Source organism: Belonocnema kinseyi, chromosome 8 (assembly GCF_010883055.1).
Source record: "Belonocnema kinseyi isolate 2016_QV_RU_SX_M_011 chromosome 8, B_treatae_v1, whole genome shotgun sequence".
NCBI lineage: Eukaryota > Metazoa > Arthropoda > Insecta > Hymenoptera > Cynipidae > Belonocnema > Belonocnema kinseyi.
This window is the reverse complement of record NC_046664.1, coordinates 92946572-92966059: the sequence shown is the minus strand read 5'-3', so window position 1 is coordinate 92966059 and position 19488 is coordinate 92946572. Positions and strand designations below refer to the sequence as shown.

General features: G+C 29.9%; 1 protein-coding gene across 1 annotated transcript in view; it reads right to left on the bottom strand.

The window, feature by feature from the left end:
- LOC117178981 (inositol hexakisphosphate and diphosphoinositol-pentakisphosphate kinase 2) overlaps nt 1–19488 on the bottom strand; it is a 53317-nt gene that overhangs the window by 26100 nt on the left and 7729 nt on the right. Inside the window, exons 4-15 of the mRNA XM_033370578.1 lie at nt 17208–17335; nt 16740–16847; nt 9021–9218; nt 8493–8633; nt 8233–8323; nt 7767–7933; nt 6924–7216; nt 4393–4587; nt 4223–4309; nt 3955–4143; nt 3878–3886; nt 3704–3795 (exon numbers count right to left, since the gene is read on the bottom strand). Of these exons, the coding sequence (XP_033226469.1) occupies nt 3704–3795; nt 3878–3886; nt 3955–4143; nt 4223–4309; nt 4393–4587; nt 6924–7216; nt 7767–7933; nt 8233–8323; nt 8493–8633; nt 9021–9218; nt 16740–16847; nt 17208–17240 (1603 nt within the window). The 5' untranslated portion in view covers nt 17241–17335. The remainder of the gene's footprint in view (nt 1–3703; nt 3796–3877; nt 3887–3954; nt 4144–4222; nt 4310–4392; nt 4588–6923; nt 7217–7766; nt 7934–8232; nt 8324–8492; nt 8634–9020; nt 9219–16739; nt 16848–17207; nt 17336–19488) is intronic.

The following is a 19488-nucleotide window of genomic DNA, read 5'->3' as shown; positions in this document are numbered from 1 at the left end:
AAAACGATAACTTTTTAACAAAATAGTTGAATTCTCTATCAAGTATTTGGATTTTTATATATAAGAAAAATGAAATTGGCACTTAAACAGATGAATTTTCAATCAAATATGAGATTTTTTTAAGTTGAACTTTCACCCTAAAATAAACTTTTAAAAAAGAGTTAAATTTTCAACCGAACAGTTGCATTGTTATTCAAGAAAAATGAAATTTCTTATAAAACAGATGAATTAAAAAAAAAACTATCAAAAATAGTAAAATTTCCATACAAAGAAGATTCTAATTAATTTTCCAACACCAGAATAAGAATTGCAAACAATAAGTTAATTTTCTGCTAAACAATTGTTCAACCATACATCAACCATACAATAAAAATGTAAATTCTAGTAAAACAGGTGAGTTTTTAAAACGAAAAAAATTCAAAAAAAAAATAATAGTTTTCATCCCAATAAGATTTCAGTTGATTTATTAGCAACAAAATATGAATTTAAAAAAAAAGTTTAAAGTTCTACGGAAAGAGTTGAATTTTTAACACAAAAAGACGAATTTTTAAGAAAACAATTGAATTTGCAACAAAAAAGGATGTTTTTAAAAGAAAATAGTTAAATTTTCAGCCAAATAATAGAAATTATATCTAGAAAGATAATCTTCAGGGGAAACTTTTTGCGAATTTGCAAAAATTAGATACATGAGCGTAGAACCCTTTCCTATACCGTAAGGAATCGTAACAAAATGTCTCGACCCCCCCTCCCCCTTGAGCTGTTACGTAATTTAAGCACGGTCCCTACTTTAAAATATATTTTTTTAATTAATAAAAACTTCATTCAATAACTGTGAACAAAAAATATAGATATATACTTAAAAAGAGGATCAAGCGTCTATTTCTCAATCATAAGGGATTGTTAAAAAATAATGTTAGTACATTTTTTTTATAAAAGATAACTGTTTTATTATTTATGAAAATTAGGACTAAATTTATTTTGAACACTTAAGCCTTCAAAAATAATAAAATTTTAATAAATTCAGCCGAGGACTTAACCACTACTGAATTCAGCTGGACATCTGTTTCTAAATTCTCTTGAATTTCTTTAATTCTTTCTATTTTCTTGTCTTCTCTTCACTCTGGATTTGTTTAAATTCTTTTGATTTATTTTGAATTTAGGTACTTTGCATTTAGATGGAAATGGGTGGCAGTAACTGATTCAATGAACTATTATTCACTGTTAGAACTCAGTTAAATTCACCTAAATTCTTCTAAATTTCATTAAATTCATCTAAATTAAAATTTAAACTACAAGAATTATAAAATGACCGAAGTTCAATGGTAGCAGTGCATAACTAGATAACCAACAAAATGAAAAATGTTTCAGGTGAGAAAAAAGGCGTTCTGTAAAATCGAAATAAATACTTAAAGATAAAATAAAAGTCCACTTTTAAGCTGAAGTGTTTCTGAACCGAGGCTCAAAAAGTTTGAATAAAAAGTTATTCTATCCAGGTACAAGAAAATGGATGTGAAAGTTGATAATTTCAAAGTGGCATTCACCTAAAATTCGAGTAGGCGTGGTTGTGGATTGCGATAAAAATTGAATTTTCAGTTAAAATAAAAAATAAAAACATTCTCCCGAGATATTACGTATCTTAATACTAGAAAATAAACTAAAGGAAACAAAAGTACAGAATTTTCCAACATGAGAAATAGTAGGGGGGAAATGGTATATGATGCAGACGGAATAATAGAGGCTTTCAGAGTCTATTTTAAGAGACAATTCGGAGATGAAGCTATAGGACGCCACAACTGCGATGTTAAACACGATGCGATAGAAAACTCAATTGAGAAAGTCTGTGTCACTGAGGTTAGGGATATAATTAAGAACTTGAAAAACGATAAGGCTGCCGGGGTAGACGGTATTAACGCTGAAATGCTTAAACACGGTGGCGAGTGCATATCACTTAGACAATATTTTATTAAATGATGAGAGAATTGAACAAGTTGATAAGTTCGTATACCTTGGTAGCTTGGACATAAAAGAAGTTGCCAGGACAGGAAAGTATGGCGGCAAATAGTTAATAAAAAGAGTCTCAGTAGAGTGAATGACGCCTGAAACAAAAGACCTTTGCCACTAATGGACCCAAGTGGGGAACCCTACATAACGACTTTGTGAGGGTCTTCACTTGGGGTGATTGCTAGAGAGCTTGATCAGCAACCTGGGTCAGAGCAGGGTTGCGGAACGAACGTGTTATTTACATAAATAACACGATAATTCTCTGTCCCTTCCACACATTACTCTTTTCCCCAACGAGTGAGTCACCCCTACCCCGAAAGGGAAATGGCTTAATAGTGTATATAACTTTTATATAAAAAGACAGATCATTCGAAGAAACTCGACAGAGAATTATGATATTCAAATTTCATGGGTTTTCAAAATCAACTTTGGATAGCGAATAAACGAATTTTCAATTAAATTTTTTTTTTTAATTGATCTCAACAAATAATTCTGTTCCAAGAAAATCAAAATTAAACATCGCGATATCACAGTACGACAAATATTTTTTGCTAAGAATCCGAAAAATTTGCATTTTTTTTTATTAAATAATAATGTCAAGGAATGCCAATACTAAAATGTTAAAAAAAATATTGATACGTCAAAATTAAAACAAAAATAATATTAATACGTCAAAATTAAAGCAAAAATTTTATTAATAATTTTAAAAAAATATTATTGTATCAGAAAAAGAGATTTCGAGAAAATTATTTTACCAAAATAAACCTATTTTCGATCGAAATATTGGTTATATATTTCTGTACTGCTACACTTCCTTTGGCATTAAAAAAAAATTATTATCCTAAATCCATTTAAATTTTGTCGATTTTCTTCGAGCTCATCTGAATTTGCTTCAATTTCATTTAAATTGTTTTCATTTGATTCTTTTGAAATCACCCCAATTCCATTTAAATTAAATAATTTTTTTTTAATTTTTAATTCAATTTAATTCGTTTGGAATTACCTCGAATTCTGCTGAATTTACTTCAATTCTATTAAATTTCTTTTATAAATTCTATTGAATTCATTTCAATTCGTTTACATTATTTTTATGCACCTAGAATTCTACTAAAATTCCTCAAATCTTACTCACATTCAATTGATTTCGCTTGTATTCTTTAGATTCTTTTGAATTGTTTAATTCAGGTGTATGTCAAAATTGCTAATGATTAAATCTTTGAATTCAGAGTTTGAAAATGAAGCATTTAACTTGCTTTTGTAAAACTGAAAAAAAGCCCATTGATTATTGCAACAAATTTTAGAAGAGAAAATCCAGCGTATATAATAAAAAATAGCTGAGATTATTTTTTTTTTTCTATTTAGTTATTTGCATATTTGTATTTTGTCTTTCGGTTTAGACAAAACTCGTGATTTTCTTTCAATTTTAATTTACAAAAGCTCATTTTATTGCTTGAAAGATTCTTTACAATTATATTCGACACATAATAATCAATGGATCGTTTTTGTCAATTTTTTAAATCAAGTTAAAGATCATCCTTAAAACATCCTTAAAACGTATCAAATTTGAAGAAATGTTTTTGCAAAAATGTATAAAAAGACGCGGCGCTGGAATCGCTTGATCCTTCTCAAATCCTAGCAATAAGTGACAAGTTTTAAATTTTGTCTTCAGAATATCTAGTTCTGAGTAAACTTCGAATTATACCACTACCATCATCCGAGGAACTACCCCTGGGTCTTCCTCTCGGTTGGTACTTCATTTGTACTTTTCGATTTATTCCTGAGAAATGACCGTACCTAGAGCAAAAGACAAAAATTTACCAGATTGGTACTTGCTATTCTAAACCCAAATAAGTAGAAATAAACATTGATAGGATACTTTTGTATGCTGAAAAATAAAAAATATGTTACTTAATATTTATTTTCTGCTACCATTCAAGATTTTAGACTACGCACATTTCCAAAACGCTCTTCAGCTGCTCAAGCTTTCCTTGCTTTTCCTCTAATTCAGGACCAGCTGCTCGGTGTTGTATTTCTGCCAGTAAACTACGAGCAGTATCTAAAATTTCTTGAAGTTGTTTCGGCCGTTTAAGCTTTACGTGTCCGTGTTTGTAGCCATCGTATTTTGCAAATATTTCAAAAAACCTATTGGCAAAAATAATAATCATAAAAATGAAAAAAAAAGGTTTCTTTTTTTTAGTCTGAGGATTTTTGGGTTACTCACTTTGGGTGTCGCACTTCTACTTTCATTTTCTGCTTCGGAGTTCTGTCTCCGTGTCTGATTACTGCTACCACACACCGCAATTCCATCCTTGAAACAAAACGAGAGAAGTTGGATAATTTGGATTTTAATGGTACATTAGGTTTTCATTTTATACGTTAATTTTTAGTTACATTTTTCCGAAAGTAGTAGGCACAATGGGTGGATCGTCCAATTGAAATGGAACACTCCATGGAATGTGCAAGGTCGGTGCAAGTTCTCGGAGAATCATATTCCCTAAGATTTTTGCACAATCGTCGTAGTATTTATTGGAATTTTTCACAAAACTGAATCCATTTACATCACATACAAACGACTGACCATTAGCCCTGAAAATTATACAACAATTTATTAAATTATGTCTTGTAAAACAATTTTGCAAATTCTAAGAGAGTAGGAAAGTTAAGCGAGACAATATTTTAATATTGTAGACGTGCTTGATAATTGCAGACCTCGGATTCATTCTAGAAATTGAAGTTTCATATTTTTGAAATCTGGAAGAAAATACACATCACCATGAAGTCTCATGGAATCTTCTCAAATCTTCTCTATTGCCCTAGAAGTTTGAAAATCCGTTTATATCTTTTTAAATCTCCTTATTTAGACTGTATTCCCCTGAAAACTCTGAAATCCTTAAATCCGTAGAAGTCTTCTATAATTTTATTTCATTTATTCCCTAAAGTTCTCTAGAAATCCATTAGAATTCCTTGACATCTTTTTTATGCCTCTTGAAACATTTTAAAATACCCTAAAAAATTTTTAAATCCTTGAAATCCGTGAAGTTTCGTAGAAATTCTTTGAATTGACATACAAATTCATTAAAATTTTCGAACTGCTGATGCAGTACCTTCCAAGAGGACTAGGGTGCTCCAAAAATTCTTTAAACATTAATGATTAAAAACATGCACCCAATCCATTCAACGAGCCCTACTTGAAGTATTTTTGATAAATAGAGACTGAATTGGTCTTGTGCACCTCTACATTTTTTCATTATAATTCGAGAAACAGTGAACATTTTTATTGTTTCTTGGGATCAATTTAAAAAAGAGTTTTCAAGTTTCATTTATAGAGATCTTAACATTTTCACTATTATTTTCCTACATTTTTTCAGGAGTTGAAGTTCAATCTTGGACATTGGCAAAAATTAGAAATAACCTTTTTAACGCTATTTAGAACTTGCTCTATCTCATTTTTGCCGGAAATGTTTTGCACGAAGTGTCTCTTTTTAAACTCCTGTATGGTTCTGTATCTATTGTACCCCTTTAAAATCCCTTGATTTCTTTTAACCTCTTAAAATATTCTAGATTCTCGTAAAATACCTTAAAACCATTAAAATCCCTTAAAGTCCCGTAAATTATATTAAAATTTCTTTAAAAATTTGCAAACCTTAAAATCAAATGACACTTTTTGTATTTTTGAAATTTTCTGAAATCCTTTAATCCTATGATTATAAGTGGGAAATATTCTTCCCATCCTATTGTTCGTAGTTTTTTTTATGGAATTCTGGTACATTTTACAGTGTTTGGTATACAAGTGTGTATCTTCAGACTTTTAGGGATCCACGTTATGTAATTATCATAAAAAATTGTGTGAAATTGTTTATCAATAACGTGTTATAAACAATTGAAATTAGAAAACTTGTTTTTTTTTTCAAATGAATTCGGCTATCTTTTAACTACAACTCCAACAGCTTTCACAAATGTATAAAATTTATCGTACACGTAGCCCCACAACATATTTTTTTTCAGAATTTTACGTAGGCCAGTTAAAATGTTTTTTTTTTAATTCGTCAAAAATTGCGTTTTTTCTACATGAGTGTATTTATTGTATCGCATTCATAATTGATTACGACATGTAATACAATAAGGTTTTTTGGGTCGCTGATCAAGATTCTGACGTCATATTATTGAAATTTCAAATGACGGATTCAAAATGGCGACCTTTTTTTACTAAATTAGCTGTTTTTTTTAAACTCTTCTTTTGCAACCACAAGTGAACCTCGTGCATATAGCTTCTAACATAAGAAAGAAAACCAGACATTTGGCTAAAAATAGTTGCCCGCGATTTCAAATTTTGTAATTACGATCCAAGATTCGCAATTAGCGACTGCACAACCCTCCACGACAAAAGGTACATGCCAATTGAAAAAACGCAGATTTTATTCCTAATAGTCGCCATATTGGATCTGTCAAATAAATATTTTTTAATCTATTACCGGAATCGGAATCAGCGACCCCAAAAATCTATAAGTAACCATTGATGGCGGAAATTCGTCCAAGAGAAAAAATGTGCCCCTCAAATAGTTAAAACCCTGAAATTAAATTAATTCCTTTTAACCCCCTTGAAATGTATTAAAATTTCGTGATATTTTAAGAAATCTCTAGATGATTGGAAATTTTATTAAGTCCCTCGAAACTTTTAAAATCTAAAAAAAATATATTTTTTTAGATGGCAGATGTGTTATTTTAGCCCATCTAGCTAAGATGTATGGAAATATGTTTAAAGGAAAAGTGACAAAATAGTTGTATTAGTTATAAATTTGAGAAAATATTAGTATTAGTATCATTTTTTCAAAATAGTAGCAAAATAGTTTCATCTTTATGAAAACGTATTAATAGTAGCGTGAGTCCGAGGCCTGTAATTGTGAAAGATTAAAGAAATTTACCTGAGCAGGTCAAACCCACAAACAGTTTGTTTGAAAGCCAAGCAGACTTTTCTGCTGATAAGCTTTTCTGCATTGCTCAGAATAACTGGATATCGAATTTCTTTTCCTTCCGAGTCCCTCTCAACTTTACCATCGAGAGCCGGACTTTTTCTAGCTTCTGCATGTGCATAGTCGGGACCAACTGTATAAACTTTGACGTCGGTACCATCGGTGGGCATAAAATCTTCGTAAATGTAAGAGCCAGTTTTACGAACTCGTGATTCTGGCGAGTATACGCTACTACGACTACCTATCTGTAATTATTTAATGATTTATAAAAACTAAATCGCTGATTCATTACATTAATTTTAGTAAGTGATAGAATATTTATTTTGAACCAATATGATATCTCATTACTTATCTTCGGTCTCTGTAAGAATGCATAGTGTTTTGCCTACAAATATTTAAGTAACATAAATAAAAAGTGTCTACAGAAAAATAATGAGGTGTAAGGAAAGAAAAGAGGCGAGTGATGTGATGTGAAGATGAAGAAAGGAGAAAAATAATCTAGAATCCTATTAAGAAAAAATATTTTTGGAAGATTTTGTAAATCATGAAGTGATACATATACATACAATTAAAATTAGAATCTTAATGTTAAATGTGTGATTAAATGCGATAACGATTTCGCAATCGACTCTATTATATATTGATATAAAATCGTGTTCAAAATCGTTTCTGAAAAAAGTTTAAGTATTCAGATTCGCAGATAAAATAAGAAGAAAGCTCATTTCACACTTGTTTTGTGGTTAAAAGTGAGTTAGAAAATTAAAAAACACTGAAAGTTGATAACAGTTTTAGTACCTTTCTAAATAATCTTTGACTGCCTCCACCTGCGGAAGTAGGATAATAAATATATATGTTGTGATCTTCAGCAGATACGGGTTTTTCCACAAACGGCTTGTTAAATGTGACTCCATTAACTTCCACGTGATCCTCCGACTCAACCAGTTCGTGATCTAAAATAAGATCTTTGTTCTTCCAATGTCAAAATATGAACAACCAACACAACAAAATGATTCCACTTGAACCAAAATTATTCAAAATAAAAACCATCAATCTAAATTGAAAGTATTTCTACTAAAAATAAGAGAAGTTCAATCGAGTTTAGCTACAAGTAAAATTTCATGCTTCAGATTTCGGCAATACAAAATGAACCTTTTTTAAAATGGTGCAATAAAGTTAAGCAAGAATTATTGTGGTTTTTGTATTTTTAAATATACCTTTAGTAAATAGTGGAAAAATGAATTTTCCAATAATAAAAACTTACGTTTTGGATCGGGGGAATCTCTGTCGAGAACTGCATATCGAGGAATTTCGATGCCTTCGCTTTCCAAAATTGCATAAACTCTTCTTCGATCCTGAAAAGCCTGTTTAATTAGTCTTCCAGGTAATTAGGAAGAACAAGGGATAAAAATATAAATAAATAAAATACAAATAAATAAAAATAAATAAAAGAAATTCCATTTAAAAAGAGATCATCAAAATTAAACTCCTTTCAATTTATTATTTTTAAAGATGTATTTTTACCTGAATATCATACTGCATGGGAAGATTGTTGATAATGAAGGGATTTCTTAGATTAGCATAACTAATGGCTTTTTCAAGGGGAAAACCCTTACTATGGAAGCTTATTAAACAGTCTACTATAGGCCAATCTTCCACTGGTTCCTGAAAATTTATTTGAATACAATTATTTATATTTGGACTCTAAAATTCGTTTCGTTTTTGGTTAAATTCCTTATGGATCATTCTATGCATTTTTTTAGTTTATCTATGCAAAACTATCAGGGATTATACCTTTAGATTATTTTAAAAAAATGCATTCTCAAGGAGATTTCTTTAAATATTAAAAAAAATATATTATGCTCGATTCAATATCAAATTAAAAAAAAAAAATGTTCTCCGAATTTTCTTATTCAAAAATGTTGATACTTTAATTTTTAGGTTTTTGAACATCTACTACAAAATTTAAGCTGAAATAGGACGAAAATTTTTAGAATGCTCTATTTATTATCGAAGAAATGGACAGAAAATTGATCAGGAAATTGTGTATACCTTTAAAATTACTTCTTCTGCAAAAACGATGATTTTGATGTACTCAAATTCTTCTAACCGGGTCAAAATTTCCTTCATCGGTTTACTCTGAGATTTTTTGGCCATAGCACATACTCCCACCAAAACCTGCTTACCCTCCCCCTCCAAATCGCCCTCCAGGCACCCATCTTCACTAACACACCCGTCCGACAGCTCGCTCTGGAAATAAAAATACAATTTTTCTTAAATCGTCGTTAAATGCATTTGCAAAATTTTAATATCTTCAATACAGATACAAAAATAAATATTTTAATAATAATCACAATTATAAAATTAACATATCAGAGTTTCAACTTTCATTTCGTTAATAGGGATTAGTTACGACTTATTAAAACTGTTTGTTGGTAGACAAAAGAACATTATTGCATTTCCATTTTCACCCAAATGTTACTCAATAATCCACTGGAATGTTAAAAAATTTTCGACTATTAAAAATAGAAAAAAAAAAGATAATATAATCTGTGATAGACATGAAAACTTGTACAACTTCAAATCAAAATTTGGAAATCCGAATAAATTTAAATTCAAAGCTGTATATGATTGATCAATTAGGCAATTTATTGTATAATTTATTCACATATACCCAAATGTTAAAATGATTCAATTTAGATTTTTTTTTAAATCTGAAACTAATAAATTCGGAGTGATTAAATATAAAATTATTCATTTTTGAACGGATTAAATTTTGAAAAATTTAATTCAAGATTACTCAAATTCAACTTATTAAGTTTTGTACCCTTTAGATTTAGAATTTTTCCATTATTAAAACTCGAAATTTGAAATTGTCCAGCTATTAAGGCTTCCAATATCAAATCGTAGAATGTTAAATTATTGCCTTAAATTATTTACTGTTAAATGGTTACATAGTGAAAAATTGAATTTGAATTTATTTAATTATGATCATTTTAATTTGAAATCTTTTTTGATTTGAAGTTGTACAAAAAACAATTGCGGCTGAAAAATAAATCCCGAGTCATTTCAAAATTTTGTTGTCAGAAAAAATTGCCGATCTAGTGTGGCCAACCGATTTAGAAATCAAAGTTTATTTTTTCTAACATCAGAATCCTAAATTCCACAATTTCCAGAAAGTAATTCGTTATTTTCAGCCTCATTTATAGGCAGATGAAAAAGCAATTACTTTCTTTACGAGTAACATTGAAGAGTGAAGGTCAAATGAAACATATAAGGAAAATACGAATAAATGGTATAATTGGCAGACTGGTGCGAGTGACTAATTAAGTCTATTAACCAGTACTTCTAAGGAAGTGCAAAGAATTCCATCTTTGCAGAATTCTTCAATCAAATAGCTTCCTTGAAAAATTAATACGAAGTGATGAAAATCAAAAGCAACATATTCAAAATTTAGAATCAAAATGAGAAGTTGTAATCTAGTATTCCGTAAATCCGGAGACAAAAATGGTTCATAGCATGTTTTAATTATGTATTAAAAAGAAGTATTAAACTTGAAAACGAAAACTTTCTCAAACGTGTAAAAGAAGTCCGTATAAGTTTTATTTATAAGGTATTTAAGCCTTTCAAATTCCTTCTTCAATTATTTGTAAACTTTAAAACAGTATGATTATTTTTTAGTAGATTATTAAAAAAATCTTAGGCAAAGCAAGTGATGTAATACACAGAATATTATGGTTAACGAACAGTAACTTGAAAGGAGAAGTTAGTAAACTCGTCGCATAATTTTGAAATATGGTTAGTTATTCTTTTCCATTACATCACATTATTCTCTAAAAGTCCGCACTATTTAAAATTTAAATTTTCTTCTCAAACTTCAATTCCATATCTGGGTTACAAAATAAAAATTTGAAGAAGAAAAAACATTCAAGGTGATATAAATCCTATGACTTACAAACAATTATATAAGACCTGTCAAAGTAGAATTCACAAAAGTTGAAACAAAATGAAAACTACAGAAAAACGAATAACACTCAGAACTACAAAATTCTCTGAAAATTAATTTCTATTATTTATTTAAAAAGACTACTGTTAATACATAAACAATTTAATCTAAGCATTCTTTCAGAGAAAATACGCCATCAAGCTATTCATAGACAGAGCTTAAAATTACAAAAGTAGGGGCAAATTAAACAAGAGTTAATTATACTTTTCGAAATGCAAATTTCCCGTATGAAAAAGAAGAATTGGTAAGTATAGGATCGTGTACTTTTCTCGCAAAAAAGTATTTGAATTCCAATACTTATTCGCGAAAAAAGCATTAGCTCCGATACTTACCAATACTTCTTTTCCTTAAGGGTTTGTAATAGTGGTTTGAAATATATTTCAAACATCAAATGTAAAACTACAATTGGCAGGTCACATACCAGCATTTGAGAAGCTGGCCGCAACAAAGAGACTCGGAAAATGTCATCACAAAAATATACCTCAAACCTCTCTAAATTTAGAGCCGCACGCAGCCAGAAAGCTTTACCAGCAAAGATTTTATAACATGATATTTAGGCACATAAGCACAGGCACACAAACATAAATACATATGCAAACCTCACATGTATTTCTAACTTCTAAGATGCAACACGAACAATATGCAATTTTTTCCTTGTTATGATAACAATGTTTGAAAATTATAATAATAATTATCAGGCGATGTACAATTATAGCGTGAAACTGTTGTGAAAATGGTGCCAAATTATGTATGGTATGGTAATCTTATTCTATTTAGTAATTTTTGCGATGACCACTAAGCAGTTTCAAAATGAAGCACTCAGTGTTGAAATAAACCTAAATTATAAATCTTCAAAGTGTACAACATCAAAAAGCTTTTCAAAATTTCGTAACGTCGAATTTTATCATTTTCAAAGTGAATATTATATTTATTTCGCTTTTAAAACCTAAAAAATCTCGTAAAATACATTAATTTTAATTAATGAAGACTTGAACATTAACAAGTTGTAACCTAAGAAACTTTGACGACCTTAATTTTTAATTTAAGACATTTCATGTTTCATACTTCATAGTGGATTAACTTTTCGATCAGAATCGTGAAAATGTGAATAAAATACAAATTTAATCCTCAAAAAATATTATAAGGACATTTTTTTCTTGGAAATAGCTATTCACAATACAAATTTATAATATTTTTTCCCAAAATTTTAATTAGCATTTGAAATAATAAAAAAAAATTGGATATTTTTGGGCTCATTTTAAAAGTAAATCGTAGCAACGTATCAGCAGAATTGTAGAATTTTTTTTCTTCCATTGAAGTCGGAAGGGGAAAAAAATCAAATGAATATGTGCATTCTAAATTATGTGAATAGAAAATTCCTCCAAAAATGTATTATTATTATTATTTATTCCATACATTTAAAAAATTTAATTTTTCCATATTTTTGTTCCAATTTTAACTGACTTCCACCTCTTGTACAATGCAAGAGAAAAAATGTACATTTATGCTGATAAGCTGCTGCGATCCTGTAGAAATTTACCAATAAAACAGGTCAAAGAACATTAAAAAATGTATACCATTTGAGGTTTCATAAAAATGTTGAAAAAAAAAACATTACAATTTGCACTATTTCTGAAAATTCATTGTAAAAAATTAACAAAATGACTTCATCTTTGGCTCATTTTATTCAGAATTAAGAGAGTTTTTAACCTAATTCAAAGGACACCAAATTTAAATTTGAATGATTAAAATTACCAATCTTTTTTATTCATGGTTAGTAATGGAAATTTTTGTTCTTTGCGTATTTTAATAAATAGATAAATTGGAAATTTTAAATATGGGCGGTTTAAAAATTTGAAGCGTCTCCACATATTCCAGATTTTATAAATTTAAAATTAGCCTAGCTTTAAAAGAGTAAACGTTTTTCAATTAAAATTGACTTCAATTTGCATTTTTTTCAAAGTTTCAAAGAAATTTTATTAGCATTGCTTTCAAATTTGGAGTTATGTCAAATATAAAAGTCTTTTAAAATAATATTGTTTTTATTTGGGCTACTTAAAACACTAAATATCTTCTAATTCGAATCGTTTCAAAGTCTGTATTTATCTAATCTAAAAGATGGTGCTAATATTACTTTAAATTCCTATCAGGCATGGATCGATTCGAAATTAAGATTTTTATTTATATTCTAATTTATATGAACGCCTCAAATCTTTGGCAAATTTTAAATAACACCTTAAAAAGGATAAGAGATTTTTTCAGATACATTTGAGAATTTTCTGCTAATAAGAATATGCTACAAAAATTTGATATCTGTAGAAAAATAATGTAAATGCAGTAAATTTGTAAAATACTGAGGGTTATTTTAAGGGTTTCTACTGACTTAAATAAACTAGAAAAAATGACGTCAAAAGAATGAAAAAAAAGAAAAACATTTTGAAAAAATGAAAAACAGATAAACTTAAAATTGAACATTCTTAATTTATGCTATTTATCATTTCTTCAACTTCGAACCTTATTTTGTCGAGTATTTTTAGAAATTCAAGTTCCACATTTTTCGAAAGATGTTTGAAAACTAGATAAAAAAATTTAACTTGCTGCATTCAAATTTGTTATTCTCTAACCATATTAAATATTTTTGTAGAGAATTTTTATTTAAAAAAAGTTTCTAATACATTAAAAACGTCTTTTATCATGTGGTGCATAATAATTAATCTTTGGGAAAACTGTTCTAACCTCCCGAGACCATAAAAGATTGACGACTATGAAAATAACTACAAAAATGATGAAAATAATCATTTTCACAGAAACAACTAAATGAACTTCCTTTGAAAAAAAAATTTCTTTTTAGATTCAATTCATGTTGCCTAAACATCCCTTTCTTATCGCCAAGCTTTTGTTTTATGGTGATTCAAAAAACAAAGAAAGAGTCCTTCCTGCTCCGTATATAAAACATAAAAAACTTCCTATGAATACCCTGAATTAATTCATTTGACGTAAGGTAGTTAATGATAACTTTTTCCCCATTATGCGTCGGTGTCATTTTAAAAATAAAAATATTTTCTCTATAAGTTTCACCAAGAGCATATTCATATATGCAATAATTTTTATTAATAATATTTGTCCTCTCAATAACAAAAAATTTCTGGGATGCTTTTCGAAGAAGCTTGTGAGTGCTCATGAGGATGAATGCTTGTTGTCAATGACTGTTTGATTTTCGAAACTCATGTGATGATTGAAAGTCGATTCGACTTTTTTTTAATTTTCAAAACGTACAAAGCACTCATCACAGCAGCAGCATGCGTCGTAATCCTCGGCACCCTCGGTGCCTGTTGCAGATGCCGAACTCGCACTATCATTTCGTTGACGCCACTTTCTTAACCGCCACCAATCCTTCCACCAAGTCCACTCCATTGCTATTTTTTCTTAAATACAATCCAAACAATAACGTTTGATTTCTTCCCTCCTGCATCACGTTCACTGCACTCTCAAACTTTTAGTCTTTGGGTGCACTCATTTTTTGATTTACTTTTATTTACATCACATACAAAAAAAATACCACAAAGATTAAACAATTTAGAAAAATGTAATTAGAAGTTATCCATTAGTAAAGCTTTACTGAACTTTAGTATTCAGAAATCTATCACTCAAGTTTCTTGACATTTACTTTAATTCCGAATTTATCAAAGTATAATTATTTGCCAAAGAAGTTTAGTTAATTTCGCGAATCTAAATTTCATCGGATGAAGTCGAAATTTTGATTTTCGAGAAGCCTTTTGTTTAAATAAAATCACTCTTACGAAATTAAGCGCATGGTCGAAAACGCGAGCAAATTGTGAATGAAACTCACGTTTGGATTAACTCGCATTCTGATAAATCACCTAAGTTATTTTAGGTAGTACGATGTAGCAGTTTAATACAGATCAAAATACATCATTTACTTATCAGATCGAGTCTTGTGACAGTCAGCTGTATAAGTGCAAGCTACACAAGTTTCCAGTCAAGGCTCGTTTGTGTTAATAAGAGATGATTCAATTAACTTTAGTAGCGTTCCGCTTGTTAAAAGAAATTTCGCTTAATTCACGGTCACTACTTTTCGGTCACTGTTATCTTTTATTTACTCCCAAGGTCAAACTCGCTAAATATTGGTAAGCTCTTCTTCTTTTTGATAAATAAGTAAATGAAAAAGACTAAATAATTCAAGAATGACATATTTCTTTAACTTGCTAAAAGAATATGAAGGAACTAAAAGAAAAACAAACAGTGAGAATCGAGAATAAGTGGCGATGCATTTGTTGTTATTGGCTTATTATATAACTCAAAACAATGTTGCAACATATTATATAAAGCTGCAAAAACGTGCAATTAGAATATTAAATAGTCAATGGTGAGTCAGAAGAGAAGAATAAAAAAGAAATTGTGACTTCGAATGAGAATCGAAGGTCTAAACTGACAAATATATTGTTTTGCAACAGGTGTAGACTGTAGCACTTGATCTATAGGAGCCATCACAAAAATGAGTCACGTATTCACTATTTAGAGAATGTTTCATGCATGTTTGCCAAACTGATTTTCATTCATCGGGCACACAATTACCTGACTAAAAATAATCGATTGGAACAAATTAAAACACTTTTAAATGTACTTTTCTTCCAAAGTTGTTAAGCAAGTAAGTAAAAAATTATGAATTGGGAACAAATGAAGTGTCCAATGATAATAAATTGTGTGTCTGCTTTAGAGATAAAAAACTCTGCATATTTTAACGAGCAGCATTAATTACGCCCAACTCGTATAAATAAAGTCGGCGATAGTAGGCTGATGTGCACATGCAGATTCACTTTTCTGTGATTGTTTATAAGCGGAATTTTAACATTTTTATTTCGAGTTTCCGATTAAAGGAAGCTATTTGTTAAATTTCTTGTTATATTTGTTTAAAAAGTCACATTCACGATTTTAATAATTTCTTTCTTTATATTCTCGTTATTTTTTGTAAGTAAGAAAAGTAAACGCAATGTTACATGCACGAGTATCAATAGAGAACTAATTCATGATTCAACCGTCTCTATTAATAAGGCAAGTGCGTGTGAGTATCGACAAACGTGGATAAATAAATACAGACTCCTTAAACAAAGGAAGATTTTAGTCCTATTTTAAACTAAAGCCAAAAATAATTTCATTCAAATTACTCATTGGGTTCCACGAACTATTCCGCAAGTTTAATGTCGAATTTTTAAAGTGTATTTATTTCTACGATTATTATATTTCCTATTTTTGAATTAACGAAATTATTTTGTACAGAATAAACACATCACTATTCAATCATTGTTAATTATTATCAAATCGCTTAATTGCACAGTATAGACAATTACTACCCACTTTAAAATTGGAATCTGGCCACTGCTTTGAGCAGATATCGGTTACGCGATAGATAATCCCACTCAGAATAGATACACTGATAAAGTAGTTGACATAGACGTCTAGATAAAGTAGATTTAGAAGTCATAGATTAAAATTTTGAGACGCACTTGCGAATTCAGTATTCCAATCTTGATATTTCAGAAAAAAGAAAATATAAGCAAATTAAGTTTAAAAATATTAAAAAGCGCCAAAAACATTTCAGAAACTTCTTAAACCGAGAAAATTTTTTTAAACTCCACAGCAGCTAATTCGATTCTTAAATTAAAATATGCTGTAAAAATAACTTTCTATGTAAAAACGAACTTTTTTCTGCAAAGAATGTTCATTTTAATATTAAAAGAACTTACTCGATTTGTCTCGAGATAAATAGAAGATCCCACTGGACCCACGAGGGAAGGCTGAACTACGTTAAGGTCTCCTACGTAAAATAACGGTCGGCTTGCGCCCCGAAGACCCTGAAATTCGATGAAAAAGATCCTATTAAAATTGGGCTTTTTGTATTCGTTACTAAGGGAGCCTCGAAAAATTCTGTCTTTAACTGTTGCTACACTGGAAATCCCATTTAAGTATTTTTCATTCAAGTCGTTCCAAAAATGGATGCCTTGGCGGTTTCGTGGTGTGAGAAGAGCCCGCAGATTCAAGAGATTTCATCCGGAGTGAGCAAATATTATGTTCGCTTCAAATGAAGGCCGTTTAGGACCATGCCCGATACCGTACTTAAATGGGATTCTCAGTGTATTGGAAATCATCCCTTTCTCTTCAGTTCAGTTTAGACGTTTTTAATACATTTAAAAAATGTAATTAAATTTTCTCACCTGATAGCCATGTTCCAGTTCAGTGTAAGACATCTCAGAAAGAGTTTCATTGATAAAAGAACTCTTTTACGTTCCAGAGGTAAAATGATTCTCCGCCTCTCTTACGCCTCGGAAATATCTGAGTTTCGCTATAAAGAAAATGGTATATATTATACGAAGTGTCTTGTTCCGAAATTCGTGATGACTATCACATTTTCCAGCTGTTCCATTTTTCAGGAAGACTAGACGCAACCGATATTGCTCTAAATACTAGCATGTAAATGAATACTAAGTCTATATTATGTAAAAATGTATAAAAGACTGAATCAGTTTCAAGTCTGACAGATTCTACACTTGAAGCCGCAGAATCTCTTGGGGACGGAATATATTGTTTTTAGGGGAAATTAGATTTTTCAAAAAACCTTGCGTTTTTTCTTTAAACCTCAGTAACTTTTGATCCAATTGAGCTATTTTGGATTTCTTCCCCGATTCTGATTTTCTCAACAAAAGAAACCCAAACTTATATTTTTCATCAATTTTGTATAGAATTTGATATCTATTTAAAGAAGATATTCTGTAAATTTTTTTCGGGCTAAATAACTTTTGTGAACAGAAGGATTTTTTGTCCTAAAATTGAGTTTTCTCATTTTCCTCGCAAACAATGACACACACGAAAAAATGTTACAACAAAAGTTTACACATCTAAAAAGGTTTTACAAAAAATACCTGTTGCTTTTTTCTTAAATGATTTATGTTATGATTTCTGATTTCATAATGAACTTTTTATTATACCATATTTTAAATACTACGTTGTATTACACTGAGAAGGACTAACTTAGTTAAATATACATACTATCGGCGAGAAAACTATAGGCATCTGCCTTTGAAGCTTAACATTTACATTTAAGAACAGTCAAGTTTAGAGCATTATTTTTTATACAAGGGGCGATGGGAAAAATTTGAAAAAATTCATGAGTACGAGAAAAACTGTTGTCAACCAGTTGCAGTTGAGAAATTTAAAAAATAATAAAAATTGTTGCTTAAAAGTACAAAAATGTGCAACTATATTATCTTCAGTTCTCATACAGATATTAAAGCGAGTCAAACTGCAAACTGTAATGGATAGGCTCTGTATTTATTTTCAATCGCCCGTAAGGATATGTTAGTCTTATTTTTAGTGAAAATCGCGATATTTTTAGACATTTTTTTTTGTTGGAAAACAAGTGAAAGAAAGCAGGGGGGGGGCGTTTTTATTACTGCCGACCGCTGGTCCCTTTTCTCGACCCGTGGCCAGGTGCTATCCAAGCATTCAGAACTAGGGGCCGAAGAATGGCACCAGCGGTCGGCAGTAAAACAAAAAAAGGGTCCCCCTGCTTTCTGTCACTCATTTTCCAACAAAAAAAATGTATAAAAATATCGCGATTTTCACAAAACATAAGACTAACACGTCCTTCCGGGTGATTGAAAATAAATACAGAGCCTATCCATTACAGTTTACAGTTTGACTCGCTTTAATATCTGTACTAGAACTGAAGATAATATAGTTGCACATTTTTGTAATTTTCAGCAACAATTTTGATTATTTTTTAAATTTCTCAACTGCAATTGGTTCACAACAGTTTTTCTCATGCTCATGAATTTTTTCAAACTTTTCCCATCGCCCCTTGTATAAGAAATAATGCTCTAAACTTGACTGTTCATAAATGTACCCGAAAATCCTTACATTTTACATTTTTCAGTCTGCTAAGCACAATTTTTTTTACATAAACGTCTTCAAGCTCACTAACGTAGAACACTTTCAGCTTTTAAATGACTATTTTTTTGTTGCGCTGGCATTTTTTTTGACTGAGTTGTTAAGCTTCAAAGGCAGATTCCTATAGCTTTCTCGCCGATAGTAGATGTAACCAATTAAGCACTTTACTTATAAATTCTAATACTTAAAATAAGACTACCCACACTATAAAAACAATATAAATAAATATTTGTTTATCCGGAAGTATTTGCACCTTATATTAAATAAGGATCTAACCACCCTTGAAATCTTTTTAAACCTTTCAAACTTTCTTAAGGGCATGTGGCTTTTTTCCTAGGATAAAAAATATTTTGCCTTCAAAATCTGGGAAATTATAGCGAACATGCTAACGGACGTCCCTACACACTTTTTTGTGTTTTTTTATCAAAAAATTTTTGATTTTTCTAACAACGTGCGTGTATATTTCGAAGTTATGTGTGTTACAATTCACCCGAGCATTACTTCCAAACTACACAATATTTTTGGCTGAAAATTTTGGACTTACAAATA